The sequence below is a fragment of the Abramis brama genome (assembly GCF_963993115.1).
Source record: "Abramis brama genome assembly, chromosome: 13".
NCBI classification, from domain to species: domain Eukaryota; kingdom Metazoa; phylum Chordata; class Actinopteri; order Cypriniformes; family Leuciscidae; genus Abramis; species Abramis brama.
The window spans coordinates 21299827-21321008 of NC_139975.1; the positions used below are offsets into that span (position 1 = coordinate 21299827).

At 37.7% G+C, this 21182-nt stretch overlaps 1 protein-coding gene across 4 annotated transcripts in view; it reads right to left on the reverse strand.

Moving 5' to 3' along the window:
• Positions 1-21182, reverse strand: part of mid2 (midline 2) — a 111400-nt gene that overhangs the window by 47894 nt on the left and 42324 nt on the right. For 3 of the 4 annotated variants that reach the window (XM_084134119.1, XM_084134120.1, XM_084134117.1), the window contains exon 2: positions 11467-12175. In XM_084134119.1, the coding sequence (XP_083990245.1) occupies positions 11467-12159 (693 nt within the window). In that variant the 5' untranslated portion in view covers positions 12160-12175. Of the gene's footprint in view, positions 1-11466; positions 12216-21182 lie in introns of all 4 variants that reach the window. The other variant, XM_084134118.1, reaches the window with a different exon arrangement.

A 21182-nucleotide genomic window follows, 5' to 3' on the forward strand; every position in this document is an offset into this window, starting at 1 on the left:
CCATGTCAGTAGCTGTTCAGTGAATTCTTAAAGATTGTGAATTCTCATGCTGGTAAACAATACAGCATCTTTTATCTACTATAAAATAATAATTAACATATTGGTAAAAAGGCTTTGAATCTACTCTCCACAGCCCATGTCCAGCCTGAATGCAATTTAACTACTGCTGTACATCAATGACTCCAAGTGTCTCAAGTGGATGTTGGTCAATGAACAAATAATTTTTTTTTAATCATTTTTAAGTCTAAATAGTTTTTTAATGCATAACATTTGTTACTTATATAAAGCAGAATTGTTTTGCTTTTCTTTTTATTTATTTGGCATTTAATTTTACAGGATAGAGCATGAGACATGGTACAGATCGGATTCAAACCCACATTCTCCTGAACACAACAGCTTTTATGTGTCACGACACTCAAGGATGTACACTACCCACTGTGCAACGGCCCCAAACTAAGCATTGCGACTGGAGCAGGGAGACGAAGGGAAGTTGCAAGTGTGTATATGTTGTTCAGAGACTGTTGTCTGTTTTTCAAAAATCAGAACAAAAAAAAAGAAAGAAAGGACATACTTGATCTTCAAAAAGTGAACAAATAGCCCTTTTAATGTGCATTGCTGGATTATAGGTTCAGTAATGTGAACAAATCAATGCATTTAGTTTGAAATTCAATTCAACTTCCTAATAATACCAAATATATGCTTATGCTTCATATTTAGAATTTTTTGCATACGATGTTGTGCTAAATGTGTGGCGGCAATGCATATGCATAATGCAAAATGCAGTACACAAATGCATAATGCATAATCCGGAGCATAAATCTATTTCAGTAATTTCTACATGCATCACTTATCTTGTGTGAACTGACGTTCAATATTACGTCAACAGAAACAATTACTTAACAGACATATGTCCCAAAAAACTAATCCCATCCGAATAGGGCTTTAAGACATTTTTACGTGGGATTACAATCCAATGACATTTTCATTTCAAAAAACAAAAAACAACAAAAACATACTAATCTTTGTGTGTGTGTGTGTATATATATGTATATATATATATATATATATATATATATATATATATATATATATATGTATACACAAACATACGCACACACACACCCTTTTGCAGGAAATTCTTCACATTTTTACCCAAGAACTGTAAGTAAATGATCAATTTAAAATAAATTTTATACTTATTTATCACAACAATGAAGCAACCGTTTGATCTAAATTTACAAGCAAAGGATCTTCTCCAATAAGGAAGCTTTCAAACTAATAAACCACAGCTACTAGTTGGTGCCTGGTAGGGGGTAAGTAAGAACTTCCATTTATAATTGACTTGTGCTAAAATTTTCACCGTTTACCTTGCTTTTCCGTACTGACAGGGAGAGAATTTTGGATCGCATTGTGATGCAGAATGTATAATTACGTAGATGGCACACACTATTTTTACCTCCCCGGGTTCTAATCTTCTAGAATAATTAGCATGCATGGCACAAGACTTAACGCTAGAGTCAAGATAAACAGACTGTATGATGGGAAATAAGCTCACTGCTGGAATTCTCTTGTGTGAGGCAGCATGGCAGATTTGTTGGACCCAGGGCTCTTTGACACTTGCACTATGGACAGCTGATAGGTGACATTTTTAACAGTCCATTAAGGATGGCTTTAGCAATAAAGCATGCATGATGTGCCTGCTCTTTAAAGTGGGCTGAATAGGCAAGGAAAAAATCTCAGAAAACCTTAGAATGAAAATTCAGTCTGGGACTCGCAATATATCTCATTTTCCAGACTCCTTTAAACGCATGAAATGAGTAAGACTTGAGAGCAAGGCATGCTCCAAGGACCAACTGTGCCAACTTAATACTTCCTCGCTGGTGAAGATAGAAAGTTCATTTAAGTTTGCTTATAGAGGTCTGTTGAATAGAGAATGTGATATTTAAACACATATCAAAATTTGAATAGTCCCTTACATCTGCTTATATTAAATGTTTAAATAACAATAGTGAGAATTAAATTGCATATCGATTTACCTTAAATTCCCAGTTTGACCCAGACTGATTTAGTCTAAATTCAAAATTCAGCTTTGCCATCACAGGAATAAATTACATTTTAGAATTTATAAAAATATTTTTGGTAAAATAGTGAGCATTAGAGACTTATTTAAGAAACATTAATTTTCCAAAATTACTCCAAAATTTTGAACAGTAGCCTCAGTCTGTTTTTTGTTTAAAAAAATGGACAATACCATTCATATGACCAACATACTGTAAAACAACAACAACAACAAACCCCTGATTTCATGGGGTCATTAAGTTTGTTGTGTCTTGTCCGATGTTCACAGTGACCTTCATTGGTCTGTGATAAGATCCAAGCTTTCTGTCTCCTCAACTCATTGGCAGAGGTAGAGATAAGCCGAAGGGGAAGAATAGGTGGAGGGGGGTCTTGTCATAGTCAATGAGTGTCCCAGGGCAGGAAGAACTGGTTCGGTATTCCTCAGAGGCCGAGAAACAAGGAGAGAGGTCTCAGAATCAATGCAGACGTGCTTGTGGTCTCACACAATCTTGTTCTCTCCTAGAACAGGCAGTGTTCTTGGCTGTTGGACAACATGCTTCAGTCATGCAGGATGAGCTGGAATGACCACAGCCTTTCCTGATGGAGAGAGGCCGCAGGAAATTCCTACCTTGGACTGTCTTCTGACATTCCAACTCTTGGCGGAAAAGCTCCAAGCATCCCTAGCAGAGATAATGGATGACCCATGTCACCTCAGTTTTAAACTGCTGGGATCAGAATAGCTCGGATGGAAGTGGATGCAGAGCAATTAAACAATTTTTGATCTTTGAAAACATGGCCGGAAAAGATGGAAAGACAAAGCATTTTTGTTCACAATCGACCACAACCCACGCAGAACACAGTAAAGAATGTATTAGGAACCGCACTTGATCCTGAAAACTGTTGACTGACAAAGATGGAGGAATGCAGATAAATGCCACCACATCAAAGCTTGAACAAAACCAATTCTGTGTGAAAACCACAGTGAGGTTTGCGGTAGAGAATCAGGGAGAGAAAAAAAAATCAAAAGGCTGAGTGAAAATTCCAAATTTGTATGACTTTCTTCTGTGTGACACAAAAGGAAAAGTTTTGAAGAATGACCTGGTCGATATTTCCAAAAATCGTTATCAAAAAAGTGGTCTATATAACTCTTAACTGTTTTTCAGTAGCATGACAGTAGCTCAGCTGCTTTTAAAACAGAATAGTTTTTACTTTAACAAGCTACTTTTTCCAACATGTAGTGATGTAGTGTAAAAAGAAATGCTACATTGCTATTTTTTTTTTTTTAATCAACTAAACACAACTATAGCTTTATAGTTAAGCTATTTGAGGGAATAATCAAGTGAATCGATTCATTTGGATGGTTCATTTATAAAAATAATAATAAACCACATTTGGTTGTTATTCCAGTTTAATTTTCAAGGACTTTTAGTTTGTCTTCATTATTTCCTGTTTCATTTGTTGTTATGGTTACAAAGTATGTTTTCATTGGTTGTCATGATGACTAATTGGTTCTTTGATTATATCACACCTGTTTTGTATTCAGTTCATTATCTTGTGTAGGCTATATATTGGCCTTTGTTCTTTCAGCTTCTATGTAACATAATATAATAATATTCTCTTTATTGTGAATTGTCTAGTGTTGAGTATGACTTAGCACACTGTTTTGTTTGTTTATCTTGTTGGAAATTGTTCTTTTGTTTTATTTAATAAATGTTTATCCTGCTTAAGATCTGGAGATACACCTTGCCTCATCATCTTCATCATAACGTGACGCATCAACATAAAACATAAATACATGCAGTATATTTAAAGTACTCTTTAGAGCAGGGGTGGGCAAACTTTTTGGCTCAAGGGCCACACTGGGTTTTAAAATTTGACAGAGGGCCGGTGTTGTGCCGAATTTCGACCCCCTGCCAAATTATTACCCCCCTAGTATTGGTAGGTTTAGGATTAGTTGTGGGGGAGGGGTAGGATTAGGGGTGGGGTTAGGATTAGGCAATCAGGTACTGACTTCAAGGAGGGGGGTAATAATTTGGCAGGGGGTCGAAATTCGGCACAACACCTGCCCAGTAGCAGATTATGAAACACGATCTCATGAAAGTGCTGTCTATACCACAAATTTTATTTATCGTGCCATTTATATGCCAAAAATGTTTTTTTTGCGTGCATATCTACGCACTGTAAACCCCTTGGTTAGGATTGGGGTGCGGAGTGCGTGCCTATTACATGCCATAAAGTGCGCATCATATGCAGCGAAAACTGCGTATCATAAGCACTACAAATACAATTCGTAGTATTCGCACTTTCATGAGATCGGGCTGAGCAAACACATTTAGGTTGTGGCAACGTCTGCGCGAAATTGACTGCGCGAATGTGAGAGACGACATTCTGACAATACATTTTTTATGCTAACTTAGATATCGCCCATTTAGCATGTTATGTTTTGAGGTTAATTTTTAATTAGTCAGATGTTAGATAATTATAGCCTATACTTTTTAAATATTGTTTATCCTTATTATTATTTAATGGGCCTAACAGTAAATTAGAAACAAAACACCTACAAGTGTACACTTAGAAGAGTAAAAATGACAGAAGGTTACGTTAATTCAACTTTATTAAAACTGCACATGGCAATCAATTTGCACTTCCAAAAGTCATGCATTTGTGGGAAAAAAACGAAATTAACGAATATATAAATTTATTTTAAGTATAATAAAATAAAACATAAAAAGCAAAGGCAGATCAGAACATTTAATGAACAAAACCGGGTTCTGTAACGTTACATGGCAGACAGGGGAGCATAGCCGAAAGCCGGGCGATAAAGGTCGGTAAACGGAATCAGTCAGGATACATCCACAAATCCAGAGGAGCAAAGAAACTAAATAGCAGACAAGTCAAAGGAAAAACTAAACAGGTGTGCAAGCGGTTACCACACATTTTTTTCTCTGAGTTTCCAAAAAAGGAAAAAACATTAACGTGCAACAAGTCTATGGCTTAAGTCGCGGTCTGTTTGGTTTCCATGGTGACGCGTCACTGCTTGTTACGTGACACACCGCAGCCACAACAGCGCTTAATGAATGATGATCTGCTTTTATGTCATTTTTCCTTTTTTACATTTGTTAGCTATGGCATACAATATCTGATATTCCGATTGTCAAATATATGCAACGCAATATATATATATATATAACGCAAAGTATTGCAAGAAAAAGGCAAAATGAACGCGATCTTAAGACAATTTTTTAAATACTCGACGGGCCGGATTAAACAGCCTAACGGGCCGTATGTGGCCCGCGGGCCGTAGTTTGCCCACCCCTGCTTTAGAGAAACAGATCGACATTGACTGAACTCAAGAACCGGATCAGTCTGATTCGTGAATTAATCATTCAGATCGTTATTGTGAATTGAACCAACTGATTAAATAAAATAAAAATAAAATAATTTGTTCACAAATTGGTCACATTTTTTTTTTCTTCACAAAAAGCTATTGTATAGCTTCAGAAGACTTGTAATACAGTATACTTATTTGATACTCGAGTCCTTTTTTTAGACTGTTCATTGTAATTTCATGTAGTGACCAACAGAGGCATCAAACTTTCTCCTTTTGTTACATGAAGAATGTAAGTCATATAGGTTTAGAAAAACAGTTCATTATGGGGTGAACTAACTCTTTAAATACGGCATTCCAAAGCAAAACAGCTTGCGCAAATAACTTTACAGGACCACGACAGGCCAAATAAGAAATAAAGGTAGAACATGAGTGCAAAAGAATCTACATGAATTACTAATACATAAATCCCATTTCAAAGAGGGGCAAGACTGAGTGGAATAATCTCTTAAAACCAGAGCCAGTACAGCTTTTAATCCCACTCTCTGAGCATTACTGATATTGTCCATCATGTATGCAGCTGGAAGATGATATATGTGGTGCTTTGCACTTCACACCACAGCACAAAGCAAAGAAACACCACATTATCCCCCCCGCACTCAAGAAACTCCTGAACTTGGAGACCAAAGAGGAGAGAGAAGAAGGTGGATCACATTGTAAGGCTGATGACTCCACTTCACTGCTCTTAAAAGCTTTTCAGTTCCTCTCTGCATTAATTGTGTATGGGGAGCGAAAGGTTCAAAGCCTCTATATTCACCTCTGATAACCTGTCACTAGTACATCTCTTCACAGCCTGCACCATGCATTACACACATGTGGTCAATTTTGCACGCAATCATGTGCCAGGTATGTGCAGGCTTATACAGGAGAGAGTAAAAAAGCCCCAAAGAATGTCTAGGAACGCCTACATACAGAAACAACAAGCACTCTTGCTTCACTCTGTTCTCACGCAGCTGCAAAAAACTGGCACGCTTCCATACAGATGGGAGAGTCAAAGACATGATCCAAAAAGCAATAATAGCAGCAAAAACCATAAAAACACATTTTTATTTTAATAGACTATTACCAGAGTTGGGGCATAACTAGCTAAAAGGAGAAATGCTACTGATTTAACTGCTTTTCAGTAGCGTGACCCTAGATTAGCTGCTTTTAAATCAGAACAGCTTTTCCAGTAACAAGTTACTTTATATATATATATATATATATATATATATATATAGTTTTTTTTAATTGAATTTTTTTTAATTGATTGTAATTTTCTAATATAGTACAGAATAACTTTTTAAAACAAATTTCAATATTAGTACTAAAATAATACAATAATAATGCTGCTGTTCATTACTGTTTTTTTTTTAAAAAAAAGGTTTTTTTGGTGGTCTATAATTTCTTTAAAGTATGACTGGCTTGTATCTTAAGCTACCGCTTCAAAATAGGTTGCTACACTGACTATAATATTGAGGGTCACAGTCTGTCCTCTGAATATGGGTGCAAGTCAGAGCACAGCTGTAAGTGCACAGAAAATATGTACCTTTCATTACCCTCAATGAGGAGTATTTCCATAATGCGTAGATTCATGCCATGCCATGCCATGCTATATTTCCTAATGCATTATCTCTACTAAACACCTTGGGCTAAAGGATAGGCAAAACCAGGCTAATGTGGCTGCAGTAGGGAAATCTGGCTGAGGCTGAGGTGGAAGGAAAGCCCAGGCCATATCAAGCACCTTTTCAGCTGACTTGCTCTATTGGCTTTTAAAACTGTCTGTTTTTGAAAATGACCCCAGCGGCCTACTGATGGCTCACTGAATGCAGCAGAATTGGGCGAGCTGGTGTCTGCTGAGCTGGGCTCACATATCTGTGAGAAGATAGACTGCTTCCCTAAGGAGCTTAGAGTAAGAGGCCCAAACGCCAAACCGGGTGGAACTTTAATCAAAGCTGACTGCTGCGACTTGCAACTTTTCCGAAATAGAAATTAAGCCTTTAATCGCCACTTTTTTTTCATATTTTGTGTTTTGGCTCTGTAAAACCTAATCCCTGAGTGTTTGTGAGACTGCTGTCATGCTTTGAAGGCCCCACCGCCCAATGTTACTCATGTTAGTCACGTTCAAACGCAGGAGACGGGTGAGATCAATAGAAGGATGGAAGGCACATGCTGAGTGCAGCGGACAGCGCACGGCCGCACGCCTAAACATAATATTTGCCTTGGCTCATTTCTGCTGCTGTTTAGAAGTGGAGACTGTGTGAAGAGGTGTTGACGAGGTTATAAATGAATGGCAGCTCATTAGCTCCTTGAAGCATTGCACACAAAGTTGAACGCCATGACTGAAGTGCCTGCTCTTCAATCAATTAGCTGCCTGTAACAAAGCATGAGAGGATCAACACTGAAAACCCAATTATCAAACATACTGTATTTTTATACACTACCTTTCAAAAGTTTGGAGTTAAAATATTGTTTAATGTTTTTTTTAAATAAGTCTCTTATGCTCCTCAAGGCTACATTTATATACAGTAAAATACAGTAAAAAGAGAAATATTGTGAATTATTATTATAATTTAAAATAACTGTTTTCTGTTTGAATATATTTTAAAATGCAATTTATTCCTGTGATGGCAAAGCTGAATTTTCAGCATCATTACTCCAGCAGAATTCAGTGAGCTTGCGTTTAGAGAAAGACAGCCTTAATGATTATAAAGGGAGGCTCTTATCTTGCTTTCTGTTTATTTCCCATTCACAATCTGAATACAAGTTTATTTTTTCATGCTGCCAACTACACTGCAAAGTTTCTGGGTTGACAACCGAATTTAAATGCGTGATTGAATCAGAAACTGCGATGACTGACAGTGATCGGCAAGTACTTAATTTAAAGGTTTTAGCTCTGGTGTCGAAATTGGTACGAAGAACTGCTACATTTTTTAATGGTATTGGTACAGACTACTAAAATTTTGGTACCGTGACAACCCTAAAAACAACACGAATCTCCATGATGTTTTTTTTTAATGATATAAAAACTATTTCATTTTCAGGCCTGCATGATTAAAAATTTATTTAATTAATTTAAATAGCTAATAGCCACTCCCCCTAAACACAAGGTGCAGGAGCTCAACTGAAATCACTTAATTTCTTCTAATTAAATAATTAATTATTTACCAAAACCACTTTTGTTACCAAAACCACTTATTATTTTAGAAAAACAGTCAATTTGGAGTACATTTACACAACAATGATATGCTTAAAACGAAGACGTTTTTCCTTTGCGTTTTCTGCGTACAGACGACATCATTGGATCCGCGAAATTGACTAAAAACGCTGTATTCTGCTGCCAGGCCATTAGATGGCGAAGAAACACTATAGACTGAACATGTAAAACATGTGTTACATCATCGTCTTCAGAGATTCGTGTTTTTGTTGTTTACACAGAGACATTTTCATCTTCATTTTTACATTTTCAAAAACTTTTACGTTTGCAGGCACCCAAAACGCCATTGTCGTGTAAATGTACGGGCAAAACGCATAAAAAGTTTTACGTTTTTAGTTGAAAACGGTGTTGTGTAAACAGCCCCTTACTCACAGACAAATTTTTTTTTTTTCAGGGCACGAGCATGTAGCAAATTAGCTCAAAAGGGAAATATAAATAATTAATTATAACTCGCTATAATTAAATAGTAATATTTGGATCAGTTAATAGAATTAACTTGATGTAGCTGAATTAACATTACAATCAATTAATCTGTTCGTCCAGCGAACACTTAGTATTGATCGTCTACCAACTCTTATAAAGGATATTTTCGTGGCCACAGAAAAATAACTCATACTTAGCATGTAGCTGTGATCGCATCGTTAAAGGGACATTGATTTACAAACAGGGACCAGAATCAAAACTCACATGAATGTGCACAAAAGTTTCATTTGACTAAATCACGAACACAATGCGAATGTTGACTAGGAAATGGCAGAGCTCATTTTAACGCGTGAAACTGTTTGAATCAACATCATCATCCACCATGAAGCTTACGTACAAACAAGGATTTCTCATTTTACTTGAGCCGGAAAAAGATTAAAAGTTTGAAGCCCTGAGCCCTGATGGCGTCTTTACTCTCTCTCTCTCTCTCTCTCTTTCTCAGGTTGTGGATTGGAAGTTCAAAGTTAGACAGGTTCAAAGCTTCAGCAGGGGAACATTTGAATAAGCTTCTGCAATGTAGATACAAAACCCAATCCAGACGTTTTGCATTAAAAGTGCATTTTAGACCTGGCATCTTATTTTACACATAGCACAACTTTTTTAAAACGTCAAGACTGTTACAGAGACCGTGCGGAATGTGTACACCTACAGCGCAAGAGGTAATTATGGAGACAACATTCCAATGAGTAATTCAAACTGAGGTAATCCTCTCAGTCCGCCGGGATTCCTAGAGGAAATTAAATGTCGATCTGGATGCTGTAACCTTTGCATACTGCCAGCCTATTTTCTGTTTCCCTGCAAGAAGACCTTGGGACAAAAGAAGAGCAACTTTCTCAGCTATCAACTTTCAGCAACACACAATGAAGTGCATCTACCACAATCGAGGCAGTTTCAGCAGAGCCTCGTTCGTTTTCTTCAAAAACCAGATTGGGCGAGCATGCGTCAATGATCGGAATTTCCTTTGTGTGAGCTGGTGTGAACAAAGAGGTCAACCGGGATATGAGATCACAGGGAGATCACATGTGCCCTCTATGCTTGCTATTATAATGCTGATGCAGAAGTCAATGGCGGCCTATTCATGGGTGCGAGATTATGATGGTGTAAAGGCCTCTATGTGGGCTCATATTAACAAATCCACCCCATGAGAACTCAACAAGCACATAGCACAAGCGACCTTAACCTGCTCTTCTCTTGTAACTCGACCCTCGCAGGGATAATGGAGGTAATGGGAGGCTGATCTAGAGGAAACATATAAAGAACTGCTCTGAAGTTATGATGGCATTGAAAAAAACAAGGCACGGATATAATTCTGACCTTCTGCAGCTGCGAATGATTATACTGACGGGGCGCGACTGTATTCACAGGTTGGGAGCTCTGTGGCTCTGTGTGAGCTTCTGTATTTTAGCCCTGATTCAGCAATCAGGCTCTTTGTAGTAGGTCAGCACTGCGTTTCAGTGTCAAACAGAGAATGGCTTTAGGGACTGCAAACTCATCTAATATGATAATGAGTCCTGCTCAAAGGAACAGCTGGCAGTTCTGGCTGCTACTATGCATGAAGCGCTCCACTATGAAGGCCGACAGATATTGCATAGAATGGGTTAGCTTGATGCTAATGAAATGAAATTAGCTTTCTAAAGAGAAAAACAAAACAATTTTGCATAAATGATGGTACATGATGCAGGACAACAAAGATTTTATAAAAGATATCACCTTGAACTATTTCGCTTAAAATCAGTCAACAAGAACCCTTTCTATTGCTCATTTAGAGGAGTCTTAGTAGCACTTTATTATAGAAACAGCTGCTTAAGGCAAGGCACTTCAGGAAAAAACAATGTTTCTTTTTTTATAAATGTACCTTCGGTTTTTCAATCCGTACTCCCGAATTCATAATCTGTTCGCTATCGCTATCCGTTCCCACAGCTGACACACATGATTCTTATTAAGTCTTTGTCTATTCTGCTTCAAATTATAGCAAAGAATTTAAGCATGCAGTTAAGACAGTTTGATGTATTAAACTTAATTATACACAATAAAACAATATACAAAAAGATTTGATAACAGAACTGTGAGCTTGTTCTGTTCTTGTGACGGTAGACTAAAAATTTCTAGGGATGGGATTGTTAAACCGAGGGAACAATTTAAGAATCTGTGAGTATGGTTTATAAACTATAGGGACGAATTGAAAAACTGTGGCCATGATTTGTGGCTCTTGTTTGTTTTTTTTTTCTCCTACAGGTGACTTCCCGGGCTCCCTATGATCAGCATATTGATATCTATTAGTTACATTTTCTACCCTATTCACCTGGGGTGTCTTGCTTTAAGAATCAAGTTCAGGACTCACCTTAAGCTTGTCGAAGCGATCACTAAGCGAGGTGACCTGATGCTCGCGGTGCCGTCCCACCAGCTTGCAGAGAGCGCAAATCAGCTGGTCGTCCACCACGCAGTACATGTTCACCTTCTCGTTCTCATGCTCCAAGCAGGCCAGCCCACGCAGCTGAGCGTCCGCCACCGGCTCCACCAGACGATGGCTGGTGAAGGGCTTCTTATTGGGGTGGGTGGCCCGCAGGCAGCGGTCGCAGTACGACACCTCGCACGTCACGCACGTCTTGACCGCCTCCCGTGGGGGCTCCTGATCGCAGAACTGGCAGCCGACGCGCTCTAGGGACATGGCGCTGCTAGCGGGGCTGCCCCTCGCGCTCCCGCCGAGCGTGGCGCTGTAGGGCCGAGGCCGGCGACTCTCGTTGGGGGAGTTGGGCCCACTGACGGAGGCCTTCTGGAAGCGGTCGATGATGTTCTGCAGCGTCACATTGCGCTTTAGGCCCTCCAGGCCGCGCTGATTGAGCGTGATGACGTAGCGGCAGGTGGGGCACTGGAAGGCGGAGATGGACTCGAGAGGCTTGGTGCTGGAGCAGTGCGAGACCAGGATGCGGTGGGCGCAGTTGAAGCACAGGCTGTGGGCGCAGGGTAGCAGGAGGGGGTCCTCAAACAATTCCAGGCAGATTGGACACGTCAGCTCGGACTCCAGTGTTTCCATCTTCAATTGAACCGATCTAAAGGTGACATCAAATCCCACAGAAGCTGGTCAGTCACCTGTGCGGCGGATAGCTACGGGTTAGTGGCAAGCAAATTTAGTGTGGCAAAAGCAGCACAAAGAGAAATTCCGCTCAAAAAACAAAAAGGATACAAGGTATAAAATCAGTGACTTGTGTTTATATGGTTTAAAACACTGGCAGCTATAAAGAATACTAAAAATAATATCAAAACCAGTTTTTATAGAAAAAACTAAACATACATATGTGTATATATATGTATATATATGTATATATATATATATATATATATATATATATATACAGTGCAATGCATAAGTGAATACACCCATGCTAAAGTTGACTAAAAAGAGGAATAAAAAATCATATTTTGGAAATTGAACTTAATGCCTTAATTTAAAAAATTAGGAAAAATCCAACCTTTAAGGACACCAATTTTCTTTGTGAATGAATAATGTATCGTAAATAAATAAATGTTCTTCCTTAAAATACATGGTGCATAAGTGAGTACACCCCTATGTTAAATTCCCATAGAGGCAGGCAGATTTTTATTTTTAAGTATTTTTTTAATTTTTTTTTTAGGATACTATGCATCCTGATAAAGTTCCCTTGGCCTTTGGAATTAAAATAGCCCCACATCATCACATAGCCTTCACCATACCTAGAGATTGGCATGGGGTACTTTCCATAAGATCATCTCTCAATGCAAATCAAACTAGCTTTTAGGCTAACTGAAATAAAATCATGCCAATCTCTAGGTATGGTGAAGGCTATGTGATGATGTGGGGCTATTTTAATTCCAAAGGCCAAGGGAACTTTATCAGGATGCATAGTATCCTAATTTTTTTTTTTTAAAAATACTTAAAAATAAAAATCTGCCTGCCTCTATGGGAATTTAACATAGGGGTGTACTCACTTATGCACCATGTATTTTAAGGAAGAACATTTATTTATTTACGATACATTATTCATTCACAAAGAAAATTGGTGTCCTTAAAGGTTGGATTTTTCCTAATTTTTTAAATTAAGGCATTAAGTTCAATTTCCAAAATATGATTTTTTATTCCTCTTTTTAGTCAACTTTAGCATGGGTGTATCCACTTATGCATTGCACTGTATATTCGGTCTTTTGGTCGTATATCGGTTTTTGTTCACTCTTAAAAAATCACTCTTAAAAATAAAGGTTCTTTATTGGCATCTGTGGTTCCAGGAAGAACCTTTAACATCCATGGAAATGTTCCAAACCAAAAGATTCTTTATAGTGAAAAAAGGTTCTATAGATTAGTAAAATGTTCTTCACACTAAGACAAAAATGTTTCTTTTAAAAATTTTGTTTTGGTTCTTTGGGGAACCAAAAATAGCATTCTTTTGGCATCGCTGCAAATGATGGAACCTTTATTTTTAAGAGTAAAAGATAGATTTTTGAGCGGAAAATCACTAGTTGTAAGCAGTTTGGTTAATGATAGCAAGCATACATTGATTTGTTAACAACAAAGTATTATATTTGGCTCAATAGTGGCAGCATGTTTAAGCTAATAGTTTTACATGGAAACATGATCAAGGATTGCCTTCAAGCTGCATTGTCACTGACAGATGAGGATACATGATATTCCATTCACTTCTATTCATACGCATATGCTTTGGAACAGTAAATAACACAGCAACACGCACACACGCACACACACACACACACACACACACACACACACACACACACACACACACACGCACACACACACACACACACACACACACACACACACACACACACACACCTGTTGGGCAAATCAATGTCATCAAGCAACATCTCTGCCCATTGAATAAGACCCGATATGATGCATCACTTCACTTAAGACAGTTTAAAGGAAAGCTAAACCCCCTGAAGTAAAACCACTCCTACACATTTATTTTAAATCATACATTCGTGCCACATCGCTGCTGTTTTAATGGAGGGGCTTTAGCAGATTACAATGTTTCTGCATTGATGAATATGAATGGGCCCAAATCAGCACAGCACATCACTGAGCACGGGCACCTGTGCCTCCAGCCTGCATGTTAAAATGTGTTTGCCTTTTCAGCTAATGAACTGTACTTCATGCAGTGTGATGATACACTGCCTGTTTGGTTAACATATACATTCACACAAAAAGGGAAATTATAAAGAAATTATAGTATATAATGAAATTTTATTACTACCTTTGAAGTAGGGATGTGCAAAATTATACAATTATAAAACTGATTAGTTGTTGGGTTGTCTGAGCGACAAGTCGGTCGTAAAACGTCCTGTTTAATCGCATGTAATTCTAAAATATACTTATGTCAGGCGTGTTTCTGGCACCATGTGTACACCAGACATGAGCAGAAAAGTAAATCACTCTCATTATAATCAATGAAGTTGAAAATAGAAGCATCCACTGTAGGATTTCTGTTATTATAAAATAAATATAATAAATAGATAATAAAACAAAAATAGTGGTGTTTGTAATAATAATACATATTATTATTATTATTAATAAAATAAATAATAAACAAGTAAATAAATAATAAAAAATATTAAATTAAAAGTATATTTATAATAATATTATTTATGTTTAATAATGTGTTTAGTTTGTTTAATAATTGTATTTTTCATTCATTCAGTAATATATTATGATTATTATTATTATTTGAGCTTTAATTTTTTTCTTTAGGCCTGTGTGCAGCCATGTGAATTCATATTGATTGCGCCAGACACCTCGGTAGCTTTTAACGATTTCCATCTCTGATGTTGCATACAAATCAATGCAGGATTCCGAGCACAAGTAAAAGGCTATGATCATATTGCCTTAGTCTATCACATTTCCCTGCACTTTCTGATCTAACAACGACACCGTCCGTCTCCATCCTATCATTCTCACATTAGGCTTCAGCTCCATCCTCTTAAATGGCTATTGAGCGTGTCAGAATCTTTTAGACACACGGCTCTACTGGAGCAGCAAGTTACTGCCATTTCTGACAGGGAACCTGAAGCCTCTGACTGCTACTAAAAAATATCTGACAGCTCCTGTGAGGAGCCAAAATCTCTTGAAGTCAGCAGACATCCTGAGATTTTGTATTAAACCTTTAACTCGACAGGCACTTATGACGGCAGGCCAAGAAAAGCATGTGATTAAAGCAGTAGTGGACCAGTGGGAAACTGGATTAAGTCATTACTGGAAAAAATAAATAACATGCAGATATTATGGTAATAAGAGTTTGTGTCCTTGTGTGATATAGTCACCTTGATGGATAGCAGGAGTGGTGTGCGAGAAAAAGAATAATTGAAAGTTTGCGCTGGGGTGTCACACTATTCCGGTATTGACAATAACCATGATATTTAAAAATCAAAGATTGATATCATGTTAATACTACCCATGATGATGTGGCAATATCGTAATAATCCATTTTTTTGGAACCGAATTTGCTCGCCAATGTGAGACTTTTTGGATCCTGTAAAGGAGTGCCAATCAAAAGTACTTTTTGTATGCTTTTAAACAAATATAGTTATAAACTCTTTCTCTCCACCTCACTACACACATTTTGAGTGTAAATGACTGGCTAAAAAACTTGTGGAGACTGTGAAACAGAACAGAAGCAAATGCTGAAACTCGGGCTGAAACCATTAGCATGAGTGAACAGAACTGCTCTTAACATTTCTATACAAGTTCAAATTGTTTGCCACCGTTAGTTCCATTGACAGTTATCCAAACACACAGGACTTAGATTAGAAAAGAGCAAAAGCTTGCCTGGTAATCTGGCAGTTCTGCTAGAGAAGAAACAGTCAGCATTTGTTTTTAAGGCGGGACTTGAATGTGCAGTAGTAAGTGATTTCTGAGAATCATTGTTGAATTCTGTTGATATATGAAAAATCATCCCAAACAAACACACCCCCCCAAAATGCATGAACAAGCATAGCAGAAGCGAAGTAAATAAATCTTAACGAAAAACAGAGCGAAGATGACAAACGACAAAGAAGAACAAAAATGAACATACAGTACACGAGTATATGCAAGTTAGAGTTCACTGTTAGTCGCCAACAGCACACACTCAAAACCAATGTTACTCACGTATGGAGCAGAAACAACGTAATCTCGGCATCCATTTTCAGGCTTTCCCGCTTCAATCTCTTCAACAATGGAAAGCTTTTCTAATATTACGCGTGACCTAAAGCTCTTCCCTGATCATAACCATTCTTTTTCCAGTGATATTCCTCTGACCTTTTCTCTTTTGTAATGTCTCTCAGCCATCTCTCTTTCTACAGTCTTTCTTCAAATCTCCCTCTTGCTCTCTCTCTCCCCTCCCCCATCATAAGTGTACAACGCCCCCTACTGCTGATTGGCTACAAGTTTGTTGAGATGCTCGGCCCAATCCACTATCAACAGTGTTTCCCAAAAATCGTTTACTGCACCTTTAATGAAGGTCACAATGAGGTGATGAGGTCAGCAGATCTGTCTATACAGATCTGATGTTTTAAATGCAGATATTTGAAAATATACAGAAAGCATCAGGAGGTTTAGCATGTAAATGTCAAGTTTAAGTGTAACAAGCAGAATAAGTGATAGATTGGAGAAGTGGAGAAGCAAACAGTTTACTCCTTTCAAAGAAAGACACCACATCACATAATCTGATTCTGATGAAGTGCTCCATATGGAGGCTGATCAGAGTCTGCTTTTGCTCAAGAACAGCCCTACTCAGGCACAAACACTCATGCACAAGATCTCAGAGCCGAGTCTGGTTTATTTGATCTGTTCTCGGCTTGATTATGGCATTATTTCCCCCTTTGATGTTGAATTGGAATAAAAAAAGACGGAAAGCAGTCTCTATAAGAGATGACTCATATGGTAATGATTTAACAAAGCCACTTAGTGCTCAATCGCAGATGCACACGTATATCAGGTGCCTAACATGTTTGCCTGAACACAAGCCTAGCTGCTGATATATTTGCTAATAATACAAGGTAATACAAATGCCATCTTTCTCAAATAATGTCAAGATAACTCTATAAATTACAAATTCTAAGCAAAGCTAGTTTAAAAGATGGCAGTTGCATTCCAGTCTCAGGCTCTCCTGGGACTCTACTTATTCTGTGTCTGTTAGGAAAAAGAAAAACCAACACCCATGCGTCACTGAGAAGTATGGCATTTCTGGAACAATGACAATTAGCCTTGTCAAAACAATAGGGGCAATTCACTTTTAAAATGTCTTTAAGGACTGCTCTTCCTTGAATTATATGCATACAATGATAATGAAGCAATTATTACTTACAGCTCATATAAAGGTCTATCTATCTATCTATCTATCTATCTATCTATCTATCTATCTATCTATCTATCTATCAAAGTCACTGTCCTTAGTGGAGTAGGTCATATGAGAAATATGTTCATACAATGAAAACACGTCTAAACAACAAACTTCATCTGGGTCAGTAATTCAGGCTAGTATCACATGTATCTTTACATCAGTTTAAGCACTTGTCCATTCCAGATTTTTTCTTCTAAATATAGCCTACAATATACAATCTAGTGGTTGACTGAGATGGATTTTTACGTGTCTGACAACTAAAGAGCAAGGTGGTCGATAAGATGGCAATCCAGTATACCGCATGACATAGTGTAATCCAATTCACGCTGAAATTAAACATTTCCTCAAACTTTGACAAAAATATTAGAATTCGACATGAAGTAAAACTAGAATGACACCGGAAACTTTCATAAACCTGTTATAACACTGACCTACCATCCATATGGTATAATATAGGCCCTCGCAGCCTGGTCACAAGATAACCCACTGTGCTGGCATTCCCTGGCAGGTCCGTCCAGAATTAGGAAGTATGTTGTCTGATGTTTGTAAGTGGCTTACTGTGGTGCTGGGTGGGCCAGTGGGTCAGACTCCACCCTGCGGCCCAGACACACTAATGGAGCCATTTATCTCCTGTCAACCTGCAGCTGGTTACCGGTTCCCCACTGCCTCCTCTGCCGCTTGAATAGTCAGAGTTGGAGTCACGGGCAAAGAGGAAGTCTAGACCGGACACAGCACCACTGGAGCACTACTGCCCCACACCTCACGGACGGATGAAGACACATCGATTAAAAATGAGTGACTGGACTTTGGGGATTCCCAGAGCTCTGCTGTTAGGACAGGTGCCAGGGAAGCCATTCACAGTTTATCACCTCCAAATTTGTTACGACTGACCTGCCGTCAAGCCGAGTGGCGGCTGATGTGAGCAGGAGGGGTGTTTAAGAAAGCCAAGAGTGGCAAATTCTACACCGTGGGATTCTTAAAAAGGAACATTTTGTGCTGGATAGAGTTGCTTTATGATCCTTTGGAGTTTCTAAGTTTTAGATTTTACTTTATAGTCTCTTCAGATCAGTGTATTATTCACTATAATATATTCACATTACTCATATAAAGCACCAGTACATAAAGTTCTTTGAGGAAATACGTTCTCATATAGCGTTGAATATTTGGTCCTTGCTTAGGCTAATAATGTTGCTCATACTCAATGCATCGTTAATACTACAGACATGAACATCTCAGATATTGAGGCTTGTCGAGCAATAATGTCCGCTATTATAAGTGATTTGACTTAATGATATTTCTTCATAACGTTCTCCTGGTGGACAATTAAAAAAGGTGAAATTTTGTCTCAGAACAAAATGAATGTATTTAATTTATCTAAAAAAAATCAAACATATTCAAATTCTAAATTGAATTCAGATATTACAACATTATAATTATACAGTATGAAAAATGGATATTCATTTGGAGATTTGGTAAAAGATTATATTTAACAGTCATTACATTTATTTTAGTTGAGTGTTAGAGCTAAATGTAAACATTACCATGCACATTCAATATGGACCAATACAATTATATTCTCTAATAAATGATCAATAACCAATATAGAACATAAGTACTGTGTGTTCCAAGAAAAAGTCTTCAAGACTTACATTGAAGGCAGGAGCTGAGCCATAAAGTATATAGACTTGGGGCTTCTTCAGAAAAAGTAAAAATCTAGCTATTAAGGAGCCCTGCATTTGATATGCAGGAATAGAAATGTGTATATAATGCCCACAAATGAACAATTTCTTCCCACAACTTACGTTTGACTAATTTGTTCCCTCATATTAAGTAAATCGTGCGCATAATATAATTTGTTCCCTCATTTTACTAAATCGTGGTCCCATTGTAATAATGTTTTCCCAATGTGTTCACTTGTTTTAGTTAAATTAAACTCAGGGAACGAATTTAACAAGTCGAGGGAATGAATTCTTAATTTGTGGCCATGATTTACTAAAATGAGGGAACGAATTAAAAAGTCATGAGAAAGAATTCTTAATTTGTCCCCATAATTTACTAAAACGAGAGAACAAATTCTTAATTCGCGGCCATAATTATATTGATTTTTGTCCATGTCATGTTCCTGGCTCTGTAAATATTTGTTTAAAAATCTAGAAAAAGAAAATGTACACAATGTATTGTGAATTAATACAAATAGGGTTATCACCTGAAAGTCATCAGTTGAAGCTTCATGGTGCAATAATCACCACACAAACTCTTCAACATATGTCAATGCAAAAAAGTCTTTGACCCCCACTGATACATTTATGAAAAGCTCAATCCCACAAGAGCGCTGGAGTGAATAAAAGCATGCAGGTGTGTTTCAACTGAAGTGCCTGGCACAGAATCCACGGCTCTTCACCACTGCATTCCCTTATCCACCCTCGACTGCTAAATCTTGCCATATATAAATACGACACACGTTTTGGAGAGCCCACACTGAGTAATATTCTGTTCACCCACAGCTAACGCTTTGAGCCAAAGAGGTGAGCCATTGTGCGAGTGCAGGCATCGAACGTGTCTTCTGTACAGTAAACCTGTCTACTTAACATGTGACATGCCGATTTTCTGCAGTGATTACCATTAACAAAAGACGTGAGAGAGACAGAACTGAGCTGCAGGAGTTAGTATGCAGTAAGGATTTCTCAAATATCTGATGAGAACAAAAGGTTATGGATGTTAATTACAAATTACAGGATTATTCCACCGATGACTTCATGTGGAACTGAGACATGTCGCTAATTAAATAAGCGTTCTGAAGTACACAGCGATGCTAGAACAGGACCCAAAGGGTGAATACGCCTTTAACAGGTTGAAGTATTGCTTAAACAGGCGGTTTATTTCATCCCCTGTGGGACAGGGTAATAAGGGTATGTGTTAGGCCTGTTTTAGCAGCAGCGCAGTGAGATTTCAGCCCCGATTGGCTTCAGATCAACCTAACCATGTAGCCACACAGGGAGAGTCAACACAAGACTGCCTAGATCTCGAAAGTAAGTGGTCAGTCTCTCAAACCATAAGTGCTACTTTATTTATTTTTAATGTCAAAGCTTGAAATAGAGGGCAGACTTGGATAATTGCAGTGGATGTTTTTTTTTTTAAGGTTACACAATGGCTGTCTGGTCACCAAGGTCATAGATGGCCATTTACATCATGTGTTTTCTCCACTTTTGAAAGGGCTACACTGTTCAAAAGTTTGAGGTCGGTAAGATTTTTTTTATATACTCACAAAGGCTGATCAAAAATACAGTAATATTGTGAAACAGTATTACAATTTAAAATAAGTGATTTCTTTTGTAATATATTTTAAAATGTAATTTGTTCCTGTGATGGCAAAGCTGAATTTTCAGTGTTGCATGATCGTTCAGAAATCATTCTAATATGCTGATTTGCCGCTCAAGATACATTTCTTCTTATTATCAATGTTGAAAACATGATGATACATTTATTTCAGGATTCTTTGATGAAAAGAAAGTTAATAAAAAGAACATTTATTTTAAACAAATCTTTTATCTAGAAGATATTATAAATGTCTTTACTGACAATATAATGAATCATTGCTGAATAACAGTATTCATTTCCTTCAAAAAATAAATAAATATAAATACCATTTAGGAACAGAGAGCCGGTTCTTATTCAGAACCAGTTCAAC